Genomic DNA, 27,319 nt, shown 5'->3' with positions numbered 1-27,319 from the left:
ACTCGTTTGCAGGTCTCGGTGTTCAGCAGCAGGAATCATGCTTCGCGCGGTGCTTTCTCGGAGCCTTCCGACACTAAGACGACTGCCGGTCTGTCACTACTCTGCAGCCGCCATCCCAGCACCCAGCACCCAGCCGGAGGTCCACTACAACAAGGTAGAGTCGCTCCAGCGGTTGTTGCTGCGCTGACGAGATGTTGGATGTTAGCCAACTGCGTAATCAACAAGTGCGCGCACAGCGTGATAGGGGCGCTATTAAAGCGCTATAAAAGTGTATAAACTGCGCTGTGCTGGGCTTCCAGGGCAGCCTGCATGCAGAGGAGCTGCTCGCAGAGCTAACAGTGAAGCAGCAACAGGTCACACTCAGCTTTCACTTGGAGCTTACATAACTCTGAGCGCTGCGCCACGCTGAGTCCGTGGGATTTCACAACATGATCATGAAGATTTAATCTATGCACGACAGAAACAGCCAGTACGGGACGTCTCAGATTTGTTATGATTATTGTTTCTCCAGTATTTGTTGTGAAAACTCACTCTACACTCAGCTGAGCTGTTCCCTCAGATCCTCGCAGTGCTCTGTAGTAACGGAGACCTGCTGCGTGGTGTGCAGTGACTGAGCTCACAGGCAGGAGGACGCAGAGGAGGAGATGGCCAAGATTGAGAAAGTCAAAAGAACTCCTCTCTTTAAAAGTTGTCCTTGTGCTCATGGAGACTCTCTGAAGATCCACGGGTCAGACGTGTTTCTTGTATCAGAACGGTCCCTGTAACCTTTAAATTAAAGCAAAGAGAAGAAGATGAAATCAATGATATATTCGCATTAACAGGAAAGGTAGGCTACTGCAGTCCGTAAAGTAACATCACCTGTAACTTGTCTTTTGCCTTAAAACGCAATGCTCACGCCTGTCACACTGATCATTGACTGATTCAGTACAAAGCAGAGCTGCAGCTGTCGATTGTTTTAGTAATCATGTATTGTATCAAATATTTCATCGATTAATCAGATAAGAAACACTTTTGTCTCAGTAATGAGCAATACTAAATATTCCACTGAGAGAAATGTAGGTTTTTCACAATAAAAGCCTGCTCCTAACTTTTGGTTTCCATTTTAGAAACTGCAATGTTTTAATAGTTCAACTGCCAAACAAACAACAAACAAACTGCATCTTTTTATAGTTTTTGAAGAAGAATTTTCTTGAATGCAAATAAACAATCTCCAGTACGGTCATTTCAAATCAAATACACAAACTCAAAGTGCTTTACAGAGGTTTACTGGCCCAAGTGCATTTTTATTGGTCTGCAGAAAAAAAAACCTTTTGTTTATTTATTTATTTATTTATTTATTTATTTAAAAAAAGTATTGAAATATAAGTATCATGAAATCTAAAACACAACTTTGCAAAAGTTGATAAACGTGGTGTAGTACACCCCATGCCCTCATGTAGGCTCCCCCCTGCTTGCTGCCGGTGTTGTGACAAAAACTGATTTCTGGTATTTAAACTGCTATAAGTAACTTGTTGGGCTATAATATGAGAAACATGTGTCAAATGCATCCCTCATGGATGACATAAAGTCATCTTGAGCCACAAACAACATTCGTGTAACAAGGTAGAAGCCACAATCAGTTTTTGGCAGTGACTTTTATATAACCTTTATTTATGCAGTTAAAAAAAATCTCATTAACATTAAAAATGTCTTTTGTAAGAGTAAGTTGGCCAAAAACACAGCAGCAAATATTAAAATAGTTCTGTAAAAATATTTTAATAATAAAGGAGCGGATTGGTTATAATGTAAGTAACACAGAGCTGTAAAGATACTTGAACAACAGATAATGTTTTAATTCTATATAAAACCCCTTTGTACACCCTGTTCACTGAAGTCTATTTACCAACAAACGTAAAGATATTACACATAAAAATACACAGAACATTGGAACTGACATCATCAATGCTGCTGTTGTGTTTTCAGTTTGTTTGTTGAAATTAATGTTGTCATACTTTTTATTCACATGCCTGCGCATAGCCGCGATCACGCGACGGCCAGGCTCTGTAGTGTTATTCATTAATTTATTAATTTCACACAAACACGTGTCTCTATCGTCCTAACACGCTCACCAATCAGAAGCTACCGGACACGCTAACCAATCGTAATTAGCCGGCCGCTCGCGCTTTGAGATGTTTACGTGTTCAGCGGAACCGGACGCGCAGTTTGAGATTTAATCCCTTAAAAGCAGCACGTCGGTCATGTGGGAGAATTCCGGGTTTGAGGCTGCAGACGTGCACCAGAAACAGCCACTGTGCTAAAGTCTCAACAACCAGCTCGTACCGACGCTTGAACGATCACCGCAGCGTTTGTGTCCCGCTCTCAGTGATGCGAGCAGCTGACGACGTCGGGAGGTAACGAATGCAATAACACGCTACACTGCCAGGTGTGTGTTACACGGTCACTAAATACAAACCTCCCCACAGCAGGTATGCGATACCCTCCCACACCTACCCTCCCGGTGACCATCCCACAGCTGTGCGTGTAAAGAACACGCGGTAACAGCTGAAACGTGGAGTGTTACTGATGTGGTCAAAGCAGAGTTTTTTTCCTTTGTTGGAATTGTTGAATTTTGTTTTTCTAATTAGTAATTATTCAACTTGATTCTCAAGCTTGTTTAACTTCACACAATTAAGGATTTTTTAAGTTCAGACAGTCAAAAATGGCCCTTTTGGTTCCTCATCTGTAATAACTGCCATTGGTCAAAAACGTTAAAGAGTTACATGCATGTTTCTTATTAAGAAATACATTTGAAAGCACTTCTTACCTTTAGTTTTCCTGCTACATTAGAGTAATAGCATTATTTTTAATGATATGACGTCATTTTCTGTCACGTTTGTTAGTGTTGGAGCTATTTGTTCTTATTTTTTATTATTTTGAAATGAGTTAAAGTTTGTTGTTAGTTTACTTATATTTTGGGATTTATTTACAAGTTTATTTGTCGGTTAATATTTTGTTTCAATGTTTGTTTGATGTTACTTTGTTAAATTAGTCAGTAAGAGCTGTAGGGCCATTTTGTTTCTATAAATAAAGCGACTGGTATAGGACCAGCATGCACTGGGGTGGGCCTATGGTTGTTTACCAGAGCAGGAGAAGCAGCAGGAAGTAACAAAAAAATGGATTTTGTTATTGCCAAACTGGATAAATAAACCATAAAAACGCAACTTTCAAGTCTGGACAGTGGACTTCTTTTGCCTGCGTACGAAATAGTATCTCAGTGCAGCAGTGGCTTGTGGACTTTTAATTGTGGGATGTTTGGTTTGTCAAACAAAGGAATTGCCACTACAGTTAGTGTTACTGTACCCTGAATTTTGTGCTGAAGGTTAATTTGAAGAAAATCGTGAATTGAATTGAAATCACGATATCTGCCTGAAAAATCGTAATTAGATCATTTGCTGAGATCGTTCAGTCATAAACCCAACTATGGTTGTGTTTCCATCGTCACCACTGAGCGCGTCAGAGCTGTGCGTTAAACGCAGCATCAACACAAAGAATTGGCTTCGATGAGTTTCGTGATGAAGTTTTGTGATGAATCGTTGCAGCCTTGGTATAAACGTTTACCTGCCAGCTGGATGTAGTACATGTCTGTCTGCATTTAGCTGGTGTTCAAGTTTGGACTTTGTGGCTAAGAGTTCAGTTCAGTTCTGTGTTATTTAGTGAGCAACAGATTACAACAACAGTTACCCAGAGACACTTAATGTTAGGAAGCTAGTTGGTAAATTGGTAACAATATCACACGCAGTGTCATTGTTTCTGTTAGACACCAGTAAATGACAGTTGTGACTTTGTGTACGCTCTTTAAGAACACAATAAAAAGTCAAGAATGAAAACAAAATTCATTTTTAAAAATCACAGAAGTGGAAGTTCCTCTTTATCCTGCTACATTTAAAGACACAAAAGGAAAATGTCGTCATCGACTTCATACGCAAATGGGTATTAAAGTCTGACAGAACAAGACCTTTGTCTTTATTTCATTAAAAAATCCAGTTGGCTGTCTTGAAATCAGTATTTTACAGTCATTACAGGAAATGGTGTTGAGTGTTTTACTTTATCAGAGTCGCTGCACTCGTAATGATGTACTGACCTTTTTAATGTTTCAGCTCTTTATCAACAATGAGTGGCACGATGCAGTGAGCGGGAAAACGTTTCCTACGATAAATCCGGCAACTGGTGAAGTCATCTGTCAGGTTGCAGAAGCTGATGAGGTAAGAGTCTGTGAAGGTAAACACACAAAGATGTCCTGCAGTCGTTGTTAACCATCTAAAGTCTACGTTCTTCCACTAACCTGTGGGACTGTTACTGTAGCAAAGAGGTGTGTCTGTGTAACCAGATAAAATACAGACACGTTGTTGCTCAGCTGTTTTTACACCTTGTAAGTGATGAACCGTACAGAGTCTTTGAGGGATCATCAACCCTGAGCTCAGACTTGCAGGCTCAGGCTGCACCATCACCAGTTCTCAGCAATTTAACTGAGACACTGAGCAGCTGCTTAGTGCTGGCTGCACTGACCATAATGAATTTACCACATGCTTACTGTAGGTACATGTTTATGTGTTCATATTTAGTTCGTATTGGAGCTTTGTAAAAACCACAGTGTTCTCTGTAACTGGGAGCAGCAGTGATTGCTGATGAACCTGATGAAGAGCAAACTCTCAGATCCATGTAAAAAACATACAATAGTGTGGAGGATTTTTAGGACTCCAGTATGGCTACAGTTGCGTGTCAGAAGGCTGTGTGACTGGTAGCTGATGACTTGTCTGTAATTTTAAACTTTCTGTGATTAAAATCAGTACATGCTTACAGTTATGCAGAAATCCAGAAAGTATTCACAGCGCTTCACTTGTTCCACTGAGTGAAAAAAGTCTGCTTAATATACTTACACATCTAGGGATGGGTACCGGTATCTGGAGCCATGATGGCACCGGTTCTGACATAAACGGTAGTAACCAGACCGAAAAGCAGCGCACATTTCGGTGCTTTATTTTCCTGAGCTGTGATACACTTCTTCCTTACATTTGTATTGGCGGTTGGCAAACAACTGGTATGGAATGATACACTTTGGATTCCAGCCAATCATTTTACGTTTCCGAGGATAGTAGGCGGGTCCAGGTACGTACGTTCTTTTAGAGCAGAGCTACAGATTAAAAATGTCCAAGGCGAAGCGGTCAAAGTCTGGCTGTACTTCACAGCAAAAGATGCAAACTCAGCAGCTGCAACAAGTGCTTTAAGCTGATACTGTGATACTGTCAAAGAAGGTAACACCTCAAATCTGATGAAACACCTGGCGACGCATGGCGTTTTTTTAAAAGCCGAGAAATGCGCCGTATTTGATAGCTTGCTGCGAGACCTCACACCGAGCACATCTACTGCGGGTGTGGTGCCTGTTATCGACCCGGAGTTAGCAACATCGGTAGCTTAATGTTGTTCGTGTGTAATTTACGTTGAGTAGGCTAACCACGTTATTACATTAATGCATGTAAGGTGAACTAGCAAACACCATCATAGCTACATGCGGCTGTCTTCTTGTTTGATGGCAGATACTCCCTTCACCCTGGACAAAAAGGCTAAAATGAACATGAGAGGTTTTTGGACAAAGTTTGTGTTTTTTCCATTGATTAAGCTGCTTCCAGCCAAGAGTGATACCATATATGCCCCATAGCTGCAGAAAAGGCTAACATTGTTATCTTTTTACAAAAAAACAGCTGAACATGAGGTTTTTGGACCAATTTTGTGTTTTCCATTCTTTAAGCACCGGTTTGAGCACCGTTTAAACACCGGCACCATTTCAAAAGTACCGGTTTGGCACCGGTATCAGATAAAACCTAAACGATACCCATCCCTATACACATCTATTTAAAATGAAAAACAGAAATATAATAGAAGTATTCACAGCCTTTACCTGAGACTCAAGCTTGAGCTCAGGTGCTTTCTGTTTCCACTGGTTATCTGTCAGATGTTTCTACAATGACTCGATGGGAGTTCACGGGACACTGACTGTCCAGCCAATCTGACCAATAGAAAGGTCTTAGTCAGTGAGGTGATGGTCACTCTGACAGAGCGCCAGTGTTGGACTGGAGAGAGGTGAATCATCTAGAAGGAGCCATTTCTACGGCACTCCACATGGAAGCCACTCCTCAGGAAAAGTCACATAACAGAAACAAAAATCTCCAGTCTGATGAAACACAGATTGAACTCTTTGGCCTGAACGCTAACATCTTGTTAAAGACGTCTGCTAGGACATCAGTCAGCTGGTCAGCACAGACTCTGAGCACACGTCAGGTATATTCTCTGTGGGTCGACCGCAGCGAGAGTCCTTCTCACACTGGCTGCAGTCAGGGACAGCGCTTGGTTGTCTGGCGAGGGGATGGTTTTCCGTGCTGGCTCGTTTTTTTGGGTCTCAAACCTGGCATGTGTTAAGTACATTTGGAAGAGAGGTGTCGGTAACACGCTTACACGGTGGGGCCTTGTAGTCCGTGACCGCATGCATGCCCTGACACATTTGCCTCTTCAACATGCACGGGCACTGGGACGCTACTCAGGGTGGACTTCAAATAAAATTCTAGTCTTGTTCTTATGAAATAACACATGCATCCATGAAAACTTATTTTATCATACAGTGTTCATAGCTTTCAGTCATGTGACCTAGTTGCTACCCTGGTGGATAAAACATTACTCCATTATGACAGCCAGTACTGCGTGGATCATCTATCCATGAAGGGAACATTAAGATATGAAGAGAAACTAGGAATTTTGGGGGCTTTTGGTCCATATTTTGTCCCAGCAGCTTTATAAAAATCCCTGAAGGTGGTCACGTCTCTATCAGAGCTCCACTGCTCAGATCCAATTGTAAGAAACCCAAGAATACATGTCAGACTCTACAGATGTCCGTGAGCATGTTAAATATTAAAGTTCATGACAGTGAAAAGGGGCTTGTGTGGAAGGTTTTCCAGCAGAAATCCTCTTCTCTAATAAAACAAAAAGAACGTGGCAGCATGGACGAGGTTTGCAAAGTTGCATCTGAACAAACAAACAAGCTGCTGAGTCATGCGGAGTGCTTATGACTTTACATTTATGTGTACATTTGACATGAAAACTTATGTCTGATCATCTACTTCCAAATAAGTTGATTATCTGGTTAACAGTGTTACATCCTCACAGCAAAGAGAGCCTAAAATCAGACGTACTTGACTCCCTGCTGTAATGCTCAAACACTCCTTAAAGCAACTTTCCTGTAAGGTGGAGAGGAGATGGGATCTCACTCATTTAGATTGTCAGTTAGCCTGGAAAGGAGTCCATTGTTGTAAAAAGAAGCCCTCTGTAAATATAGGACATCTTACTAATAATAATGGATTGGATTTATATAGCGCTTTTCTAGACACCCAAAGCGCTTTACAATTCCACTATTCATTCACTCTCACATTCACACACTGGTGGAGGCAGCTACAGTTGTAGCCACAGCTGCCCTGGGGCAGACTGACAGAAGCGAGGCTGCCATATTGCGCCATCGGCCCCTCTGGCCAACACCAGTAGGCGGTAGGTGAAGTGTCTTGCCCAAGGACACAACGACCAGGACAGAGAGCCCAGGGATCAAACCGGTGACCTTCCGGTTACAGATTCCCAACCCTGAGCCACGGTCGCCCCACTTATTGGAAGAAAAACCCCAGGTTTCTCTTCAGCGCTGTATCCAGGCAGAGTCGAGCTGTGGTGAGCTGAGTATTCATTTAATCTTAATTAGTAACAACTTCACAGATTTCTTCACAAATACAATTTTAACAGTTAAAAATATTCATAATCATCTCACAGACATGTCATTACTTACAGCTACTTTCAGTACTATTGATCTCTCTTTGATTGATCCTGAGTTAGCGTCAATAATCACTTCCTCCAAATGTGTCTATTAGATCCCATTTCTTCAAAGAAGCTACTGTTAATTAATGTTGCTTAAATATGATCGTCTCTATGAGTGGGGTTTGTACAGCATGCCTTCATTTAATGAAACTGTTACTGATTGCATGAAGCAAAAATGAAAACCAGCACAAAGTGATCACCACGGTGATTCTGCTGTAGAAATGTGAACAGGTAGAATGGGAGGCTGCAGCCCAGCTGCTCATCTGCCTGTTACTGTTGAGGTCAAGGGTCAGGGTGCTGGGGTCGCCATTCACCCAGCTTTGACTCTGGCTTCTTGGCTAGCTTAGTGTTAGCATGCTGTCTTAGCAGATGCTTGCAAAGAACTGACGTTGTGTTAGCAGCACAGCGCGGTTGTTTCTGTCCTGGAGCCTGTTTATCTCATCCTCTTGTGTGCAGAAGTAAATGTCCACATCCCTGCTCTAAGCTGCGTCGCTATTTTTGTCCTATACTATCAGCACATCTCCTTCCCCACAAGAGGTGATCAAACATTGGACCACTGTTACACTCCATTCAGAGAGTGCTACAAACCCCTCCCCCGCCCAGCTTTTGGTAAGGCAGACCATTGTTCCATACTGCTGCTGCCTGCATACAGACAAAGACTGAAACAGGAAAAACCAGCTTCCAGGGTTATTTACAAATGGGACAGTGAGGCTGAGGAGGTCCTGCAGGACTGCTTTAGACAACTGACTGGCAGATATTTGTGGATGCAGCTGATGGCAACATCAATGAACTCACAGACTCTGTCATTGGATATATTGGAAAGTGCATGGATGATATCATCACAAAAACCACTGTCCGCATATATCCAAATCAGAAACCCTGGGTAAATAAAGACGTTCGCGCCAAGCTAAAAGTGCGGACCTCTGCCTTTAACTCCAGGGATGCTGATGCTTATAAAGCAGCCAGGTATGACCTCCGAAAGTCCATAAAAAAGGCCAGAAAGGACTACAGGGACAAAGTGGAGTCCAGCTACCACAGCTTTGACACCAGGCGACTGTGGAATGGACTGACTGCATCACTGACTACAAGAAGGTCAACACAGTCAGTGTTCAGCCCACTGCATCTCTCGCAGACGAGCTCAACGACTTCTATGCTCGTTTTGATGCAGACAACAGAGAGCAGATCCTCTACCCTCAGGAGGACAGTGAGGCTGCAACTTTAACTCTGAGAACAGAAGCTGTGAGATGGACCTTTAAAAAGGTAAATCCTCACAAAGCTCCAGGACCAGACGGCATCCCAGGCCGGCTACTCAGAGTGTGTGCAGACGAGCTGGCAGAGGTGTTCACCAACATCTTCAACCTCTCCCTGAGGCAGTCAGTGGTCCCCACGTCCCTCAAAGCATCCACCATCATTCCCATTCCCAAAAAATCAGTGGTCTCCTGTCTGAATGACGACCGTCCTGTTGCACTGACATCCGTCATCATGAAGTGCCTGGAGCGGCTGGTCAAAGGTCACATCTGCTCCTCCCTCCCTGACACACTGGACCCTCTTCAGTTTGCCTATCGGACAAACAGAGCCACAGAGGATGCCATCGCCCTGGCAACGCACACCACCCTCACTCACCTGGAAAAAGGGAATACATATGCAAGGATGCTCTTCATCGACTACAGCTCTGCATTTAACACCATCATCCCCTCAAAACTTGCCACGAAGCTCGTCGACCTTGGGCTGGGAACACCGATCTGCAGATGGATTCTAAACTTCCTCACAAACAGTCCCCAGGTGGTGAGAGTTGGTAAGCACACCTCCTCATCACTCATCTTAAACACAGGTACGCCACAGGGTCGTGTGCTTAGCCCCCTCCTATATTCCCTGTTCACACACGACTGTGTTGCTAAACACGAGTCCAACAGCATCATCAAGTTTGCTGATGACACAACCATCATAGGCCTCATCACAGGCAATGATGAGACGGCCTATAGAGAGGAGGTGATGGCGCTGTACGAGTGGTGCCTGGAAAATAACCTGACTCTCAACATCAGCAACACTAGAGAGATGATAGTGGACTACCGGAAACGACCAGTCAGAGAACACCAGCCCATCCACATCAACGGTGTCAAGGTTGAAAGGGTCAGCAGCTTCAAGTTCCTTAGAGTCAACATCACTGAGGACTTCTCCTGGACCCTTCACACAGACACTGCTATCAGGAAAGCTCGCCAGCTTTACTTCCTGAGGAGGCTGAGGAAGTTTAGCATGAACGCCAACATCACCTCAAATTTCTACAGGTGTGCAGTCGAGAGCTTGCTGACGAGCTGCATCACAGTTTGGTACGGAAGCTGCTCTGCCAGCAGCCGTAAAGCACTACAGAGGGTGAAGGCAGCAGAGCACATCACTGGAGGCTTCCTGCCATTCACTTCACTTTATTGTCATTGATATTTATATCTAAAAGTGCAATACTGTAATTTTCTGCTGCTCATTCCTGTGCAATATCCCATCTGCCCTCCGTCATATTTCTCTTCAAGATTTTCTTATTTAATCACTAGTGTACATATATTTATATTTATAGATACATATATATTTAGTCATCTTTTCTCTTTTACCATGTCTCTCTAATATTTAGCTCCTAACTATTTTTATATTTTATTTTATTATATTTTATTATAATTTCTCCTACTGTATCATGCTGCTGAGTGACTGCTGCTCGTCAAACACATTTCATTGCAATGTTGACCCTGTGCTAACGTGCATATGACAAATAAAACTGAAAACTGCCACCAATCTGAATCAGCTGATGTGGGTCCTTACTCCCCACACTCCCGTCCATGGCTGCCCCTCCCTGAGCCTGGTTCTGCCGGGTGTTTGCTCAAAGGCGGTCGTTTGATGGTTGTTGTTTCTGTGTGTCTTTACTTTACAACATAAAGTGTCCTGAGACTTTTGTTGTTGTGATTTGGCACTATATAAATCTGTATTAGTCTCAATTTTGTCTTTTCTATTTGATTGTAAATGTTTTTTCTTTCGTTATGGATATTTACACCAGCGGTCTCCAACCTTTTTTGCGCCACGGACCGGTTTATGCCCGACAATATTTTCATGGACCGGCCTTTAAGGTGTCGCGGATAAATACAACAAAATAAAACTAGTACCGGTACTGAAAAAAAGAAGATTTATTCATAACACACGTGAAAAGACCCAGGAAAACCGAGTAAACGATAAAAACGATAACAAAATAACACTGAAAACCGGTACCGGTCCGAGGCCCGGGGGTTGGGGACCGCTGATTTACAGTATCATATGAATATTGACGGATCAATCAAAAGAGGTGAATTATTCTTTGTACCTTAATTGAAGGTTTTTGTCTTCTGACCACAATTTGAATGCACATGAATTCCTTCATTTGGCTTTTCTTGGCCCTACCCAGTGATGCTGTATTACTTTATAAACACCTCCTAGCTAACTCGGCTAACCCTGCACTGCTGTCTTTCCAGGCAGATGTGGAGAAGGCGGTGAAAGCAGCAAGTAATGCCTTCAGGTTGGGATCACCGTGGCGACGGACGGATGCCTCTCATCGTGGCTTGCTGCTGAACAGATTGGCTGATGCTATAGAGAGAGATGCTGCGTACCTCGCTGTGAGTGATTATTAAAGGCTGAAACTCTGAAAGCAGCTTTTCTTTTACTTCTCTGTGTCCATCGTGACCTCAGTCATGTGATGGAAATATTTGGCTTTTTCTGAGATAGTCATGCATGAGCAAACTTTTGTAAATATATCTTTTGGCATTTTTCAGCTTTATTTGATGGACACAGTGAAGAAATGACAGGAAAGCGCGGGGCAGAGCGAGAAGGGGCCGCCCTCAGCCGTATGGCATGTGGCCGCTCGCTCAGCGCACTGAGCTAAACCGGCGACCGCACGAGCAGACATTTAATCTTCGTTGATACATTACCTATATTTGCAATCATAAAACTTTGAATGTTCTTGTGAGAAGAGTTGGTAGCACCTTGATCTCCAGAAATAACTTTTAGACGTCTTCCAGATCTTGGGACTGAGAATGTAGCGCACACTGGCGTCGTTACATCCACCGCTATGCTGTGTTAGTGTCAGACATCATAATGATGGGATTTAAAGAGCTGTCGTTCAGAATGAAGTTTGTGACTCAACAAACTAACTGGAATAAATGATCGGATTACTGGGAAAATATTCTACAAGCCAATGTGACAACAGTTTCTCTACAACCATCTGGTCACGAGAGCAAATGTTCTTTATTTTTCACTTCAATTATGAAAAAGTACAAAGCACAAGTGTCATTTTTTCTGTGCGCTCTCATTTCTGAAATACTTCCTTAAGAAGCCCGTGTTCCCGTGGCACACTGGACTGTTTTATCGTTTACTGTGATCTGTTGTGTTCACACATCAGGGTGTGATGATTGACTGCAGCTTGGATAGCATTGCTGTTATCTGCAGCCGCTCCCTGCAGCCTGTAAAGATAGCACAAACGCAGCATTAGTCATTGTTCCTTTACACGACATTTGCAGCCTCATGATGTTGCACTTTTGTTATTTCAATGTTTTATATACCATGTGAAACTGTTGTGTTTCCACAGGAGCTTGAGACCCTTGACAATGGGAAGCCCTATGCTGTTGCCTATGCAGTGGATCTGCCCACAGTAGTGAAAGTTCTCAGGTAACAAACGCACAACAAAGTTTTAGAGCATTTCAAAGTGCAATCATTTCCTTGTTATTTCTTACTGGAGCATTCAGCTGCCTTATCCAACCCCACAGTGTGTGAATCCACTTCTGTTGTGTAGATATTATGCAGGCTGGGCCGACAAGTGGGAGGGAAAGACCATCCCCATCGATGGAGATTATTTCTGCTACACTAGACATGAACCCATCGGAGTTTGTGGACAGATCATACCGGTAAGGAAGTAGGCAGGAAGAAGAAAGATGCTTCACATATTTCCACAGTGACCTGTGACCTCTGTGGCATGAAATGAATGCCTCAGCGGGCATGTGAAACGCTAAGTTATGACATCATGATTAAGAGATAAAGGAGCAAGTATGACCTGTTTTGGAAGGGTTACCATGGCAACGTGGCTTACGTTTAAAAAGTTGCATCTAAAAAAATTTCAAGACTTGACTGAAGAAAAGTCCAGTGAGATGAGAAACTGATGACATCATAATTTCTGTATCACTTTAAGTTATTGCTGATAAAACAGGTTCTGCACTCGGTCACAGTTTGGCGTGCTGTGCAGAACGGCGTGCACCAACAGACATGAAGAGGGTCAAACCTAAAAAGGAGCAGGTCATGTTTTTATTCCGTCCTGATAAGAACAATCTGAGCGCTGACGGAGGCTGTGCGACTTTTTTACATGATTGTATCTTTGTAACAGCTACAGAATTGTAACAAGCTAAAAGTCACTCGGTTATCCTGTGATTGAAAGACACAAAGTAGTTTTATCCTCGGCCGAGCTCTGCAGATACGCACAGCGATGTATTTATAATCTGCCCTTTCCAGCCTCCAGTAGCTGCAGGGTCACAGACTGCTCTTTGGCTCTGTTTGCTCGTCTGGACAGCAGACCGTCCAGCTCCTCTCTCTCCCAGGTCCCAGCGTGCTACTGAAATAGGGGAGGCCTGCCAGCCCCCCCTGGCACTGCCCCCTGAACCCAGTGTACCACCCCTCCCCTGCAGCTGAGCCAGACCACGATACACCAGATATAGCTATACAGATACAGCATTATTGGATATTAATGCTGAAACAACAGCTACTGCTCTGGTTCCTGGTAGATAAGGGCCGTTTAAAGCCTGCAAAAGTCCTGATAATAGTAAAAACTACTGATGTGTCGATGGCGAACGAAACGGCTCTTTGAAGTGAACAACGTGAGCTGGCTCCTTATTGGGAGCCGTGGTTTGTTTTTGTTTCTTTTTTTGTCCTTCTCTCACCCTCTCTGTCGCACTTTTTTCTGCTTCACTCCTCACGTGAGAAGGGGGCTTGCGCTGAGCGGGGGGGCGGGGGTAAGAGAGCCAGGGACAACAACGTCACATTAGAAAGGTATAGTAATCATCCACAACTATTTTCAGTTGCGGATGATAAAGGATTCAGAAAGTTTATTCATGCAGTGAATCATATGTATGCAATTCCAAGCAGGAAAACACTCTCCCAAAAAATCATCCCAGGCCTTCATCATGACAGAGAAGGTGCATCTTTTGCATATTTTAATTTATGTTTTATTATGTTGTGGTTTGCAGTGTTTTGTGTTGTTTCATTTTAAATTTGTTTAAAAGGAAAAAGCTGAAAATTTAAATAGTTAATAGTTGATTTTTGTATTATATGATTTATTTATTACATTTTATGTGGAGTGAATAAATAAAAGTATATTTACGGTGGCCCTTAGAGACAAAGCACGTACAAACTCAAACACATTCTTTGTGTTTATCCTGCATTTACTTCACTATATTGAATAAATGTCAGTTACAAGCTTAACCTCCTAGAACATGGCGTTTTCAAATGTGGACATCACATTTTGGGTTGTCTACCAAAATACTAAATTTTACTCTACAACAGCCTGATATCCACTTATGAAGACATCATCCTGCCACTGTTCTATTGAAATTTAAAACTACATCTTCATATGTTGATTTCATTTTTCTCAGAACCAAAAATCAGTTAATAAAAAATCAGATAATTCTTTGTTTTTACAGTCATCAGCTTCCAATCAGCCCAAATATCAAAGAGAAATTAAAATTAATGCCACGAAAGAGTTCGGGTCTTAGGAGGTTCAATTAAAGGTTGAAAAAAAAAAAGTAACTGCAACTCTGCTATTGATCAGTAATTGCGATTAATCGCAATTAATTACAGAAAATTGTGAGAACACGTACAAACTCCAAAACACAACAGAAGTGCTCCAGGATGCTCAGCGCAGTGTTGAGCTTTTGTTACCTAGTGGCTACACAAGCCAGCAAGTACCAACGACCGGATTTGATGTGTGGTAGTAACAGGTAAATGTAAGTATATATATATATATATATATATATATATATATATATATATATATATATATATATATGAGTGCCTGTGTATAAATACACAAACAATACACACATGCTTTCAATTGTGTAATTTTAGTGATCTAGTAGCTCTGGAAGTTCAGTTAAAGCTAGAAATGTGTTTTGGAGTTTGTACGTGTTTTGTCTGTAGGGGGCCACCGTATATATTTTTAAAATATAAAGAGAAAGAGCCGGTTCTCTAAAAAGAGCCGGAAATCCCATCACTAGTAGAAACGATATGGCTGATTTCCTTTGTCACAGAAGCGTTAATAGAAGCAGGATGTGGATATTTTATAGGTGAAGTGTCAAATGATCTTTACTTATAATTGTCTCCTCCTGCAGTGGAACTTCCCTCTGCTGATGCAGGCGTGGAAACTTGGCCCTGCCCTGGCAACTGGTAACACTGTGGTGATGAAGGTCGCAGAGCAGACGCCGCTCACTGCGCTTTATGTAGCCAGCCTTATCAAAGAGGTATGTTTCAGATTGTAATCGCAAAGTATTAGTCCTCACAAATGTAGTACAGAGGAACGTCGACATCAGTATTTCAGTCTTTTTCTTTGTTATGAACTTAAATTGTGAAATCTTGTTACATAATGTAGAGAAATGTGTTGTAAAATCAAAAGAAGTCCCCAAAATATCCATAAATATTTTTGTGCATCTTAACCTGGTCTGGGCCCGGAAACTGCAACATAGTCAGCCAGCCACCTCCTCTGTGGACACCAGCTGCTCCAAAGCCAGCGCAGAGATGCAGCGCTGCAAACAGCCCCACTGCAAGCTGTCTGCTGCAGCTGGATGAAACCAAAGGAAGCACATCATGAGCAAAAAGCAGAGACAAGATCCTGAGCTCGCTGAACCTGAAGCCCTCTGCCCCCTGGCTGCTGCCTTGAAATTCAAATCAAATTTTATTTCTATACATAATAAACAACAAAGTTGCCCAAAGTGCTTCACAGTCGGTCAGAGCAATAGCATGAGACAGAATAAAAAAGAAACAGTTAAAAGGGCAGGAAACAATATGAACAATATGGGTAAAAAAAAACATAACTAGCAACAAAATAACATTAGTTTGAATCAAAAGCCAGACTGGATGGACTCGGAGGAACGAATGTAAGGAGGGAGGTTACTCCAGAGTCTGGACTTCAGACAAGACCTTGGTTGCGTCAGGAGCGTTTGATTGGAAGATCAAATGCCTTATTAGGGAAATACAAATGGAGGAGTTTGCATAGATAGCTGGGAGCCAAATTGTTTAAAATTTTAAAGGTATGCAAGAGAATTTTTGAAATTGATACGATAATCAACAGGGAGCCAACGTAGGTTGGCTAAAACTGGTGTGATGTGGGCATAATTTCTAGTACCAGTTAAGAGACGCGCAGCTGCGTTTCAAACTAACTGGAGCCGGTGAATAGAGGAAGGTGGGAGGCCCGAGTAGAGGGAATTACAGTAGTCTAATCTGGAAGTGATAAGAGCGTGATAAGGCATCAGATAGTTGTTCCAGCGGGGTGTGACTATCAAAAACTGAAACTGTCTTATCCTGGTTCAGTGTGAGAGAGTGATAACCAAGTTTCGACCTCACTTAGACAGTCAAATAGGGCTCGCAGAGAAGTAGAAACATCCGATGTCAAAGGGAAATAAATTTGTATGTCGTCGGCGTAGCAGTGAAAGGAAACGTTATATTCTTTAAATATTAATCCCAACGGCAGCATGTACAAGGAAAAAAGAACTGGGCCGAGCACAGATCCTTGAGGAACGCCACAGTGAATGTGGGCAGAGGCCGAGGAGTGTTGCCCCATGGCTGTGGAAAACGACCTCTCTGAGAGATGGGATTCAATCCAGGAAATCATGAGCCACTGGTGACAAAGAGCAAACTCCCACCCAGCCCAGACTGAGAGAGGAATCTCCTCTCCAGCGCTGGCACACACTGTAGTCTGGGAGGTGTGATTTCCTCGGAAGCTGGAATACAACCTTTGGTACCACTATAGGGAGGAATGCTCTCCAACAGCCATCCCATAGCAGAATTAGGCTTAATGTCATCTACCAGAGGGGCCAGGACACTGGAGAGCTTATTTTAACTACCTCAGTAGTCAAATGTGCGGCCATTTGTCAGTGAGCCAAAATGGATCGAGCAGCAGGACGAGGATCCCAGCACAGCAGGAAATCTACAACAGAAACGACTACAACTGCAATATTGTGTGGGACCCTCAAAGAGCTGTGCATAAACACATGCCCACAAAGCTCAATGAACTAAAGTATTGTTGTAAAGAAGAGCGAGTAAAATTCCTCAGGGGGTGATGTGAGAGATTATTCACAGAGAAACCATCGCTGCGACTTGCTGCTGAACCGTTGGGACGTCCTTCATACTGCTGCTGCGTTTTGTTTCAGTTTTGGGAGATCAGTAATGACGAGGTTTAACAGATTGTGTATTGTTGTTGGACCTGGTGAGGACTACATGATTTAAAAAATGTCCTGATGTGTTAAATTTTAGAATTGAAAGAGAGAGTAATGTATTTTTGATGTGACTGTAAACACAAAAAAGGTTTTACTAAGCTTTGGTTCTGTTTGCAGGTGGGTTTTCCTGAAGGTGTTGTGAATATCCTGTCTGGCATGGGACCAACAGCTGGCGCTGCCATTGCAAAGCACATGGATGTCGACAAGGTGGCGTTTACTGGCTCCACAGAGGTACGACAGTTATTGCCTTTTGTGCCATGAGTTGTTGTTTGGACAGTAACATGCTGTATGTTTGCTAAAACTCATAAATAATTACTGGCATGGCCGAAAGAACGAGCGGCAGAAATGAGCTTCCTCCAACTGGCCTCTCCCTCAGAGAGGAGTTCAGCTAATCCGGGAGGGGCTCAGAGTCGAGTCGCTGCTCCTCCACATCGAAAGGAGCCAGCTGAGGTTGTTCAGGCATCTGATAAAGATGCCTCCTGGGCGCCTCCTGAGTGAGGTGTTCTGGGCATGTCCCACCGGGAGGAGGCCTCGGGGCAGACCCAGGACACGCCGGAGAGATTATATCTCTCAGCTGGCCTGGGAACGCCTTGGTGTTCCCCCGGATAAGCTGGAGCCGGGGAGAGAGGGGTCTGGGTTTCTCTCCTCAGACTGCTGCCCCACGACCTGGCCCCGGATAAGTGGAAGAAGATGGACGGAAGGAATTATTGGCACGAGGGGCTGGAAAACTAAAAACAAGTCAAAATATTCAAACCCTCTTATTCTGCACCAGCTGTCGGGCTATGTGATTGAAGCCAAACATGATATGGAGCAGAAAGTGACCATGGCCCAACAATGTGCTGTAGGCCGGCTTTTACTTTAGTTTGTTTCTGCAGCAACATAAAAAGGAGAAGTTTAAATGAGTCCACCACAGAATCAGAAGGCTGAACATGTCTATAAACACTGATATACATAATTAGAAGACATAAGGCTTCTAGAGTGCAAGCTTCACTTTTAGTTTGTGAAACATTAAAGCATAAAACATTTATGCCATTGTTCTTACAAACGCTAAAAATGAAAGATTTGCTGGGTCCTGTCAGAGAGGAGCATTTTAGATGGACTCAGGCAGAGAGCGTTCAGACTGCATAACAATAATGAACATGTGTGTAAATGCCCAAAACATGTGGAGCTCTGTTCTAAACATTTCAGGTGATATACATTGATGAAAATAAGGTCAAAAGCTGCTGTAGGAGAGGAAACCGAAGCTTTGCCATTGTGTGTGCAACTATTGGTAATGCTCGTAATTTAAACTTGTTTTCCAAATGAATTAGCAGTCGTAGCAGCAGTGACCACAGGCAGCATTACTCGATCGCACAGCATTCAGCCTCAGAAGTTTGTCCCCTGAAAGGGAGACTCCAAATGCAGCCGCAGATACCTGCAAAACAACACGGCAGTAGTCAGTTACAGGTGCAAAAACTCCCTTTGATGACAGGTGGGGAGAACCAGCCCATTTAAACTCTCTTGCTTGTTACGCACAAGTCTACGTTGTTTACAGCCTGTTGGCCGCTGTTTTTTCCTTTTACTTACTTTCGAAAAGAAAACCTGATTTTAACATCCATGTAGATGCTAAAAATGACAGCCTCAACATGGCATTTAATCTGTTGTTAGACTCAATTGGTTTCTCTCAAAATGTAAAAGAACCCACCCACCACTTTAATCACACTCTAGATCTTGTTTTAACATATGGCATAGAAACTGAACATTTAACAGTGTTTCCTGAAAACCCTCTCCTGTCTGATCATTTCCTGATAACATTTACATTTACAATAATTGATTACGCAGCAGTGGAGAGTAGACTTTATCAAAGTAGATGTCTTTCTGAAAGCGCTGTAACTAAGTTTAAGAATATAATCCAGCCACTGTTATCATCGTCAATGCCCTGTACCAACACAGAGCAGAGCAGCTATCTGAACGCTACCCCAACAGAGGTCGATTATCTTGTTAATAATTTCACCTCCTCACTACGTACGACTCTGGATACTGTAGCTCCAGTGAAAACTAAGGTCTCTAATCAGAAGTACCTGACCCCGTGGTATAATTCTCAAACACGTACCCTAAAGCAGATGACTCGTAATCTGGAGAGGAAATGGCGTGTCACAAATTTAGAGGATCATCATTTAGCCTGGAGAAATAGTTTGTTGCTTTATAAGAAAGCCCTCCGCAAAGCCAGAACAGCTTACTACTCATCACTGATTGAAGAAAATAAGAACAACCCCAGGTTTCTCTTCAGCACTGTAGCCAGGCTGACAAACAGTCAGAGCTCTGCTGAGCCAACCATCCCTTTAACAGAAATTGTATTGGGAGAGCAGCCTGTTGTGCCTGACAGAGACGTGGCTGACAAACATCATTACCGACTCTGTGATGAGTTTTAGTGGCTTCAGAATGAGCAGACAGAGTGAGTGGTGAGCAGAAATGAGTGGGGCTAAATTTGCCTGTCAGTAGCAAGTAGTGTAACCCTATGCATCATACCATATCCATCACTGACCAGATATGCAACAAGGGCACTGAGCTGTTGGTGACTGGCTGTGTTACCTACCAAGGGAGGTACTGACTTGATGGCCTGAAGAGTTCAGGAAGGAGTCTGATGTTAGACAGGGAACAGGTGGAAGAGGACCTGCAGAGGTTTAAGTATGTGCTGGAGGAAGAATGAAAGTCGGTAGAAGCAATGAGGGAATGAGAGGGACATGGAGGGAAACATGGAGGTTCTGAGGGTAGACGAGTTTAAATACCTGGAGTCCAACCACCAAAGCAACAGACGGTTCACAAGAGGGGGGAAGAAGAGAGTGCAGGCAGGCTGGAGTGGGCGGAGACGAGTGTCAGGGGTGATGTGTAACCAAAGGATAGCAGCAGGATGTCATGTGACGATGTGAAGCCGGCAGGATGACGACCAAAAATGCAGACTCATAGGCAGGACTTCACTCAAACACAGCTTTGTTGATGGAGTGCCAGAAATACAAAGCTAGACTTGGATACACAGGAAAACAAAACAGTTTCATTTGGTCATTATGGTCAACAAGTATTGTTTAGATGTTTCTGTGATATTCTAGAATAGAATAGCTCTTTATTATCATCGTACATATACTCACCGCTAATTCAGAGCAGCCACACATCCATTACCTGCTTTATGTGCAAAGACCTGGGTCTGTACTGTGGATGCAGGTCTTTGTTAGATTTGTAGAGTCAAGTAAAAGAAATGAGAACAATGTTAAGTGTCTTTTTTTTATTCTTGAATGATTCATAGGTAAGTGTTACGCAACTTACCCAAAAGAAATCTCCTTTGGAAATAATGCCTGACAAGCACGGGTCTGAGTGAGTGAACAAGCAGCCAAAAGAGAAATTTTGCATTTTGATTAGAAAGCGGGAAAAATGTTGAGTAATTTCTTTCTGCAAAATTGACAGCGTATGTTTTAATCCACACGCCTGGTGAATTTTAATGCTCACATCATAAGTAGCAGTGTTGAATATAGCTCTGCCTTTCCTCCTGTCTGTCAGGTGGGTCATCTGATCCAACAGGCTTCAGGCAGCAGCAACCTGAAGAAAGTCACTTTGGAGCTGGGAGGAAAGAGCCCCAACATCATCCTGTCTGATGCTGACAGTACGTCCTCTGACTTCCTTTGCAGTACACACTGAATATAGTATGTTTAGAAATCTGTATCCTATTGTTGAAGACACTTTTTCCCATCTTTGTGTAAACTTTGAGGCCTTATTAGGACTGAGCAGCTGGATGCATAAAAGTCTTCTGCTTTGTGGCAGCTATAATGTTACCACTGGACAGTCTAAGAATCGTAGTGTTGCTTCTGTTTTAAGATTGTCTCCAGTTAAAGTTTTTCTGTTTCTTCCCTGATTCAGTGGAGTACGCTGTGGAGCAGTCCCACTTTGCTCTGTTTTTCAACCAAGGCCAGTGTTGCTGTGCTGGCTCTCGAACGTATGTCCAAGCTGATGTGTACGACGAGTTTGTGGAGCGCAGTGTGGAGCGAGCCAAGAAACGAGTTGTAGGAGATCCTTTTAACCTTAAGACAGAGCAGGGACCTCAGGTACACATAAAGTCTGTTGTTCCCAGAGTCGAGTACTTTGCACCGTCACATATAATCGATGCCCTTTCTTCCAATAAACTCTCCAGATAGATCAGGAGCAATTCAACAAGATCCTGGGATACATCAGCAGCGGGAAGAGAGAAGGAGCCAAGCTGATGTGTGGAGGAGGAATAGCTGCAGACAGAGGATACTTCATCCAGCCTACTGTGTTTGGAGATGTCCAGGACAACATGACCATTGCCAGAGAGGAGGTAGGAAGGAAAATAACCATTATAACTGTAACTGTTTTATATCAGTGTACTCTAGTAGTCCAGACAAAATCATGTAAAGCTACACTGTGAGGACAAACACACTCACCCTCCCCACTTAATTTGCAACAGGGCTGCTGGGAATTTCCCATGATGCACTGTTTCTTTTTCACTCAGCATGTGTTTACACCACACTTTGGATTTAATCCTTTGTTATTATTCACGTCTGTCTCTCTTCCACAGCATGTCTTTTATCCTGTCTTCCTCCCCTCACCCCCAACCAATCACAGCAGATGGCCCCGCCCCTCCCTGAGCCTGGTTCTGCCGGAGGTTTCTTCCTGTTAAAAGGGAGTTTTTCCTTCCCACTGTCACCAAAGTGCTGCTCATAGGGGGTCATATGAGATTTCTCTGTTATCTTTGTATCATTGTAGGCTCTACCATACAATATAAAGCACCTTGAGGCGACTGTTGTTGTGATCTGACTGGATTGTTTACATAAATAGACTCTAATTGAATTGGATTCATCTTAATTCAGGTGTCAGTCTGTTGCCACTGGTGCAGTCTGGCTTCACAAACATCTGAGGGTCACTGTGGAGTGCTCACAGGATTAAAGTGTGGTACCATGCAAAGCTCCAGACGTGGCTGCTGAGAGCGTAAACGTGGCCTTCCTGGGGCTTTTACAGCGTGCAATTAACACACACACACACACACACACACCTGGTAATTTCTTACTGTTGATGTTTCTAAAATACTTTTTTGCTTTCGTGTCTCTCTTGTTTTGCAGATTTTTGGTCCAGTGATGCAAATCTTGAAGTTTAAAAACCTCGAGGAGGTCGTGACGAGAGCCAACGACACAAAATATGGGCTTGCAGCCGCCGTGTTTACTAAGGACATCGATAAGGCCAACTATGTGTCCAGTGGACTTCGTGCTGGCACAGTCTGGTAAGGACAGATTAATAGGATCACTAATGTGCAAACATTCACAGAGGAGGGAAAAGTTGAACTCTCTGTCCTGAAACATGAGGGGGGATACTGACTTTTCTAATAAGGGTTTTCAGTTATTTGTGTAGCTGCACTTTCCAAACACCTACAAATCCAGCTGCTGGAGGACATCACGCAGCCATGCGTCATCACTGGTTGTCCACACTGTGTTGCTGTAGCTCAGTATTCATTCAGGCCATGTTTAACATCAGCGTTTGTTCCTGTGTGTGTTCTTCTGCAGGATTAATTGCTACGACGTGTTTGGGGCTCAGGCTCCGTTTGGAGGCTACAAGGCTTCAGGTGTCGGCCGAGAGCTGGGCCAGTACGGCCTGGACAACTACACAGAAGTTAAAACGGTAATCACTGCTGCCGTTTGGTGCTTACAGCCTTTGAATAGGTGGCTCCGTGTTGGCATGTATGCTTGGCTAAAATCTCATATCTTTAAGCTGAGATTCATAGGTGAGGTTATCATTAGCTTTGCCTTTATTCTGAGCCTTAGATCACATGTGCCAAATTCAAGGCCCGCCAGCCAAATGTGGAACGCCACATCATTTTATGTGACCTGCGAGTGATTGTGCAAGATTGTCTTAAAATAAGTTTACTGTATACTGCTCAAAAGCACAGTGACTGCAAACTACATCTCCCACAATGCATTTCAATTATTTGAACCAGGAGCAGGGGTGAGAGGCAGACTATAAGATAAAGGAATAAAAGACACACAGATACAGTTGTAAACAAGTTATACCTGCTGTAAGGTGCAGTGTAATCAGTGGTAAGAGGTCGAGACCAGAGGTAGGAATGTTGGTTGCATCATACTATAATAAATATGGTTTATAAATAGGAGGGAATATAGTATAAAAATGTCCATCTAGTTTATCGTGATGTCCCGGAGGATCTGGTAAATATAGACGTGTGTGGAATCCACAGAAACGTCCGAATCTCAGCTCAAAGCTCGTCAAACCATTTCAACGACCAACAAAAAGCCAAAACAGCAAACGATTAAAGAGCAGGTAAACAGATCGCGTAAAAAGATGCAAACACGGATCCCATTGGGTGCAGGAAGCCGACATCTCACATCGTCACCCTCCAACCAAACTTCCCTGAACCAGCAGCAAAAGAAGACCAACACCACACGTCTGAAAAACATTGAATTCCCTCTTACTTTGGATGCCACCACGATAAAACCGCACAGCTCTATCTGTGTGCTGCGAGACCAGGCTCCCATCAGAAATCTCTGTTTTCTGTGTTATTTGTTTGCTTATTACGCACCAGTCTATCGGTGTGTACAGTGCTGTCAGCTGCTGTTTTCCCCCAAAAATGACAAAAAAGCCAAATTTTTGTCATTTAGTACCAAAAAAATTCAACTTGCAAAACACTTAATTATGTCTCCAATAAACCCTCTGCAGTATATAGAAATCTCTATGACTACAACAGCCAAAAAATGGTCAGTCTGAACAATGAGCTGCCACCACGTCTACACATGCGTCTTACAGCATGTGTAACTTGTATTTTACACGTTTATTTCTTCCAGTTTAAGTCCAAAGAGTCAAGCTGACAGATTTCTTTCTTTTTCACACTGTTTAAGATCAAAGTGGGCTGTGTGCCTCAGAGGCTGATACAGGGAGAGCGTGTGAGTCTCAGAAAGGATCTAATTATGATTTTTCTGGCAGATATTCTGATTTCAGTTCAACTCATGATTTTCAGCACAAAATTCACAGCGTACAGTAACATTTACAAACATGACAGAAAATGACGTCGTTTCATCAAAACAATAAATGCGATTACTCTATGACGAAAACTAAAGTGGTTTCAAATGTATTTATTAATAAGGAACACGCAGGTACATTCAGTTTTTGACCAATGACAGTTATTACAAACGAAGAACTAAAAGGACCATTTTTGACTGAATAAATCTTTTATTATGTGAAGTTACAGTGAAGTAAAATACAACAAAAACCGTATTTGGTGAGACACCATGTCACAGTGTGTTATGCCTCCTAACTGTCTTCTGGTTCTGCTAAATAAACAACACTACAGATCCTGGGTCAGTCAGTCAGGAGCAAAAAACCGCAGCTTTGGCCGTCACATGATCGCGCTGTCTGAAATCACAGTTTTGATCAGAAAACGATCAATCGTTCAGTGATTACAGAGGAAAGGCTCGGCCTTGCATATCTTAAACTCGGTCTTCTAATCAGGGTCGTAATATCAGCTGAGCGTTTAATTAGGCTCAGTTATCAGCCCTAGTTGTTATTATGCAGTAAGTTAGAAAGGATTAAGTCATAAAATCGATCGTTGTCAAACCCATAAAGAATAATTTTATTGTGTTCAGACTGAGTTACAAATATTTGTGTCACAGATTTGATAACTGGGAATGTTTCTGCACCATAAACAGGACATAACAGAGTCATCCTTTAATATTAAATATAATATTAGGTCACAGTACGGATGGGACAGCGATGCACTCCTCAAACACGACACAAACGTGGTGGGTTTTATACCAAACAATGAGAGGAGCAGCTCTACCTGTTTGTTGAACAACCTGCTGCTTAACACCAGCAAGACCAAGGAGGTCATAGTCGACTACAGGAGGTCCAGGAGGACAGAGCACCCACCTCTCCTCATCCGAGGGCAGTGAGGGGATAACATCAAGGCCTCCACAAAGCCTCTTCTTCCTCAGGAAACTGAAGAGGGCTGGACTCTCCCCCCGTTTGCTCAGAGCTTTTTACAAAGGAAGGCCAGTGGTATTGCTGCTGACCCCACTCTCCCAGGACTGTTCATCGCTGCATCGAGGTCACGGTTACATAGAAAGCCCCACCTGAGGGACAGCTTTCTGCCACGAGCTGTGAAAGCCATCTGTCCACCTGCACACACACTCACGTCCAGTCGCTGTACTCGAGAGACTTCTGCCTTTGCTTTTGACTTTTTTAAAATCTTACTGATGTATTTATTGATCTTTTGTTCTCTTTATCACCGAGGGCATCACAGTAGGTTTTGTAATGCTTTAGTAACATAATGACAGTAAATGTGATGTACCCTGTGATGCAGTGTATTTCTTACATGTTGACAACCTGCTCGTGCTTTCAGGTGACCATCAAGGTGCTGCAAAAGAATTCTTAGACGTGTGCAGTGAGACGGGACGACAGCTGACTGAAAAAGCTGCTGAGAAGATGTCAGACGGAGAAACTGCCCTCTGTTACACAAACAGTACAAACCTGCTGAAGCGAGGTGGAATCTGTGCTGTGGATTCAAAAAATCACCTCCCCACTTAAAGCTTGATCTCAGTGAAATATGTTAGTGAATGAAATCACCAAACTCAATTACAGTTTTCAGTCATGGCTCAGATCAAAGACTAGAATCAGAATTTGATCGTATTGTATGTAGAGACCAAGGTCTGTGGACCTTTCTCTCATTTTTCATAATAAACTGATTTGAGTCACTCGGCTCTGTGTGTGTATGTACAAACTCACAGACGACCAATTACACTGTTGAAACATGAAAACACACTTTAATCAGAGTAGCATCCATCAGGTAAACATCTGTGTAGTGAGTGTTAAATAGCTTCAGCTGCTGTGCTGTTAATGAAATCAACAACAGGTGCAACACTGAGACAAACCCTAAAGCAGCAGCGGTTTAACAGGTGGAGGACACTCGTGTTCAGGCCAGTTTCACTACTGATATCAAGACGTGATACCTGGACGGGTTGCACAGGTAGCTGCTCCAGGATGGAGCCGTGTCTCCCAGCACAGGCTCCAGAGGATGAAGGAGACTCCAGAAAACAGGCAGTTAGGAGAGCAGCTTTGACTCTGACCAGAAACAGACTTCATAGAGTGGCCTGAGTGCCTGATGTCCTCTGGTTGGCACCGTCCTTACTGCCTGGGAGTGTGGACTGCCTCAAGTAGCTATCAGTATGAAGAAGTGAAGCTTTTTCTTCATATGTGAATTATATTATTTAACTAAACACAACAAGTAGTCGTTGAATTCAACAATTACATCAAGAACAAAGGATTGTGAATGACTGCTTCAGCTCTAGCTCTGGTTCAGCTTCTACATTTAAATATCGTGGGCTTCATGTGAGCCTTCGACTGAAACCTTGCGCTGCAAAAAAGAAAAACCCGCCAAAAAGCCTGAATCAGATGTTACAGTCATGTAATCCAAGTGCAATACAGTACAAAAAATGACTGCAGCTGTCTTGATGCATTTCACCTGAACTTGAAGCAGCACCGTGGAGTCTGCTACCAGTAAATTCATGTTTGGCTGCCGTTGCTCCTCCAGTAGAGCTTCAAACTCCGCTAGTACAGAATTAAAGTTTAACTCAGCAGATAACTCGTCTTTGCAGATGTTCCTTTTCTGCTTGTTGTGTCATCCTGTTCAACATTGTGTCCACGGATTTATGAATGCACTGAAGAACTACCAATATGCATACTGCCATGCACCATTACTATCACTTTCATGCTGGATTGTGATGCTGGCAGCACTACAACTAACTTTATTACCATTGGGGCAAATTGGAACAGTGCCATCAATATTTAATACCGAAACTTGACCTTCTTGCAGTAATAGTGGTGCTGTTGATGCTAGATAAGTCATCATTGAGAGTTTGGAGCCTTCACCGTCTCCTGAGCAGATTTGTTAGTGTGTGGTCTGCTCATGTCTG

At 43.1% G+C, this 27,319-nt stretch overlaps 1 protein-coding gene across 2 annotated transcripts; it reads left to right on the top strand.

The window, feature by feature from the left end:
* The first annotated feature begins 19 nt into the window (after window positions 1–19).
* On the top strand, window positions 20–26,101 carry LOC146507577 (aldehyde dehydrogenase, mitochondrial-like). Of its 2 annotated transcripts, none has more exons than XM_085176703.1 (13): window positions 20–154; window positions 4,137–4,241; window positions 11,370–11,510; window positions 12,479–12,558; window positions 12,683–12,794; window positions 15,264–15,392; window positions 17,481–17,594; window positions 20,895–20,997; window positions 21,252–21,436; window positions 21,523–21,687; window positions 22,469–22,626; window positions 22,907–23,021; window positions 25,750–26,101. In XM_085176703.1, the coding sequence occupies exons 1-13, from the start codon at window positions 38–40 to the stop codon at window positions 25,780–25,782; spliced, it is 1,557 nt and encodes a 518-aa protein (XP_085032829.1). In that variant the 5' UTR covers window positions 20–37; the 3' UTR covers window positions 25,783–26,101. The 2 variants fall into 2 exon arrangements, with proteins under 2 accessions (XP_085032829.1, XP_085032828.1); XM_085176702.1 differs by lacking the exon at window positions 25,750–26,101 and adding an exon at window positions 25,343–25,689.
* The last annotated feature ends 1,218 nt before the right edge of the window (window positions 26,102–27,319 follow it).

This window comes from Neolamprologus multifasciatus, chromosome 11 (genome assembly GCF_963576455.1).
Source record: "Neolamprologus multifasciatus chromosome 11, fNeoMul1.2, whole genome shotgun sequence".
NCBI classification, from domain to species: Eukaryota; Metazoa; Chordata; class Actinopteri; order Cichliformes; family Cichlidae; genus Neolamprologus; species Neolamprologus multifasciatus.
Note: the sequence above shows the minus strand (reverse complement) of the source record. Positions and strands in the feature narration are given on the sequence as shown.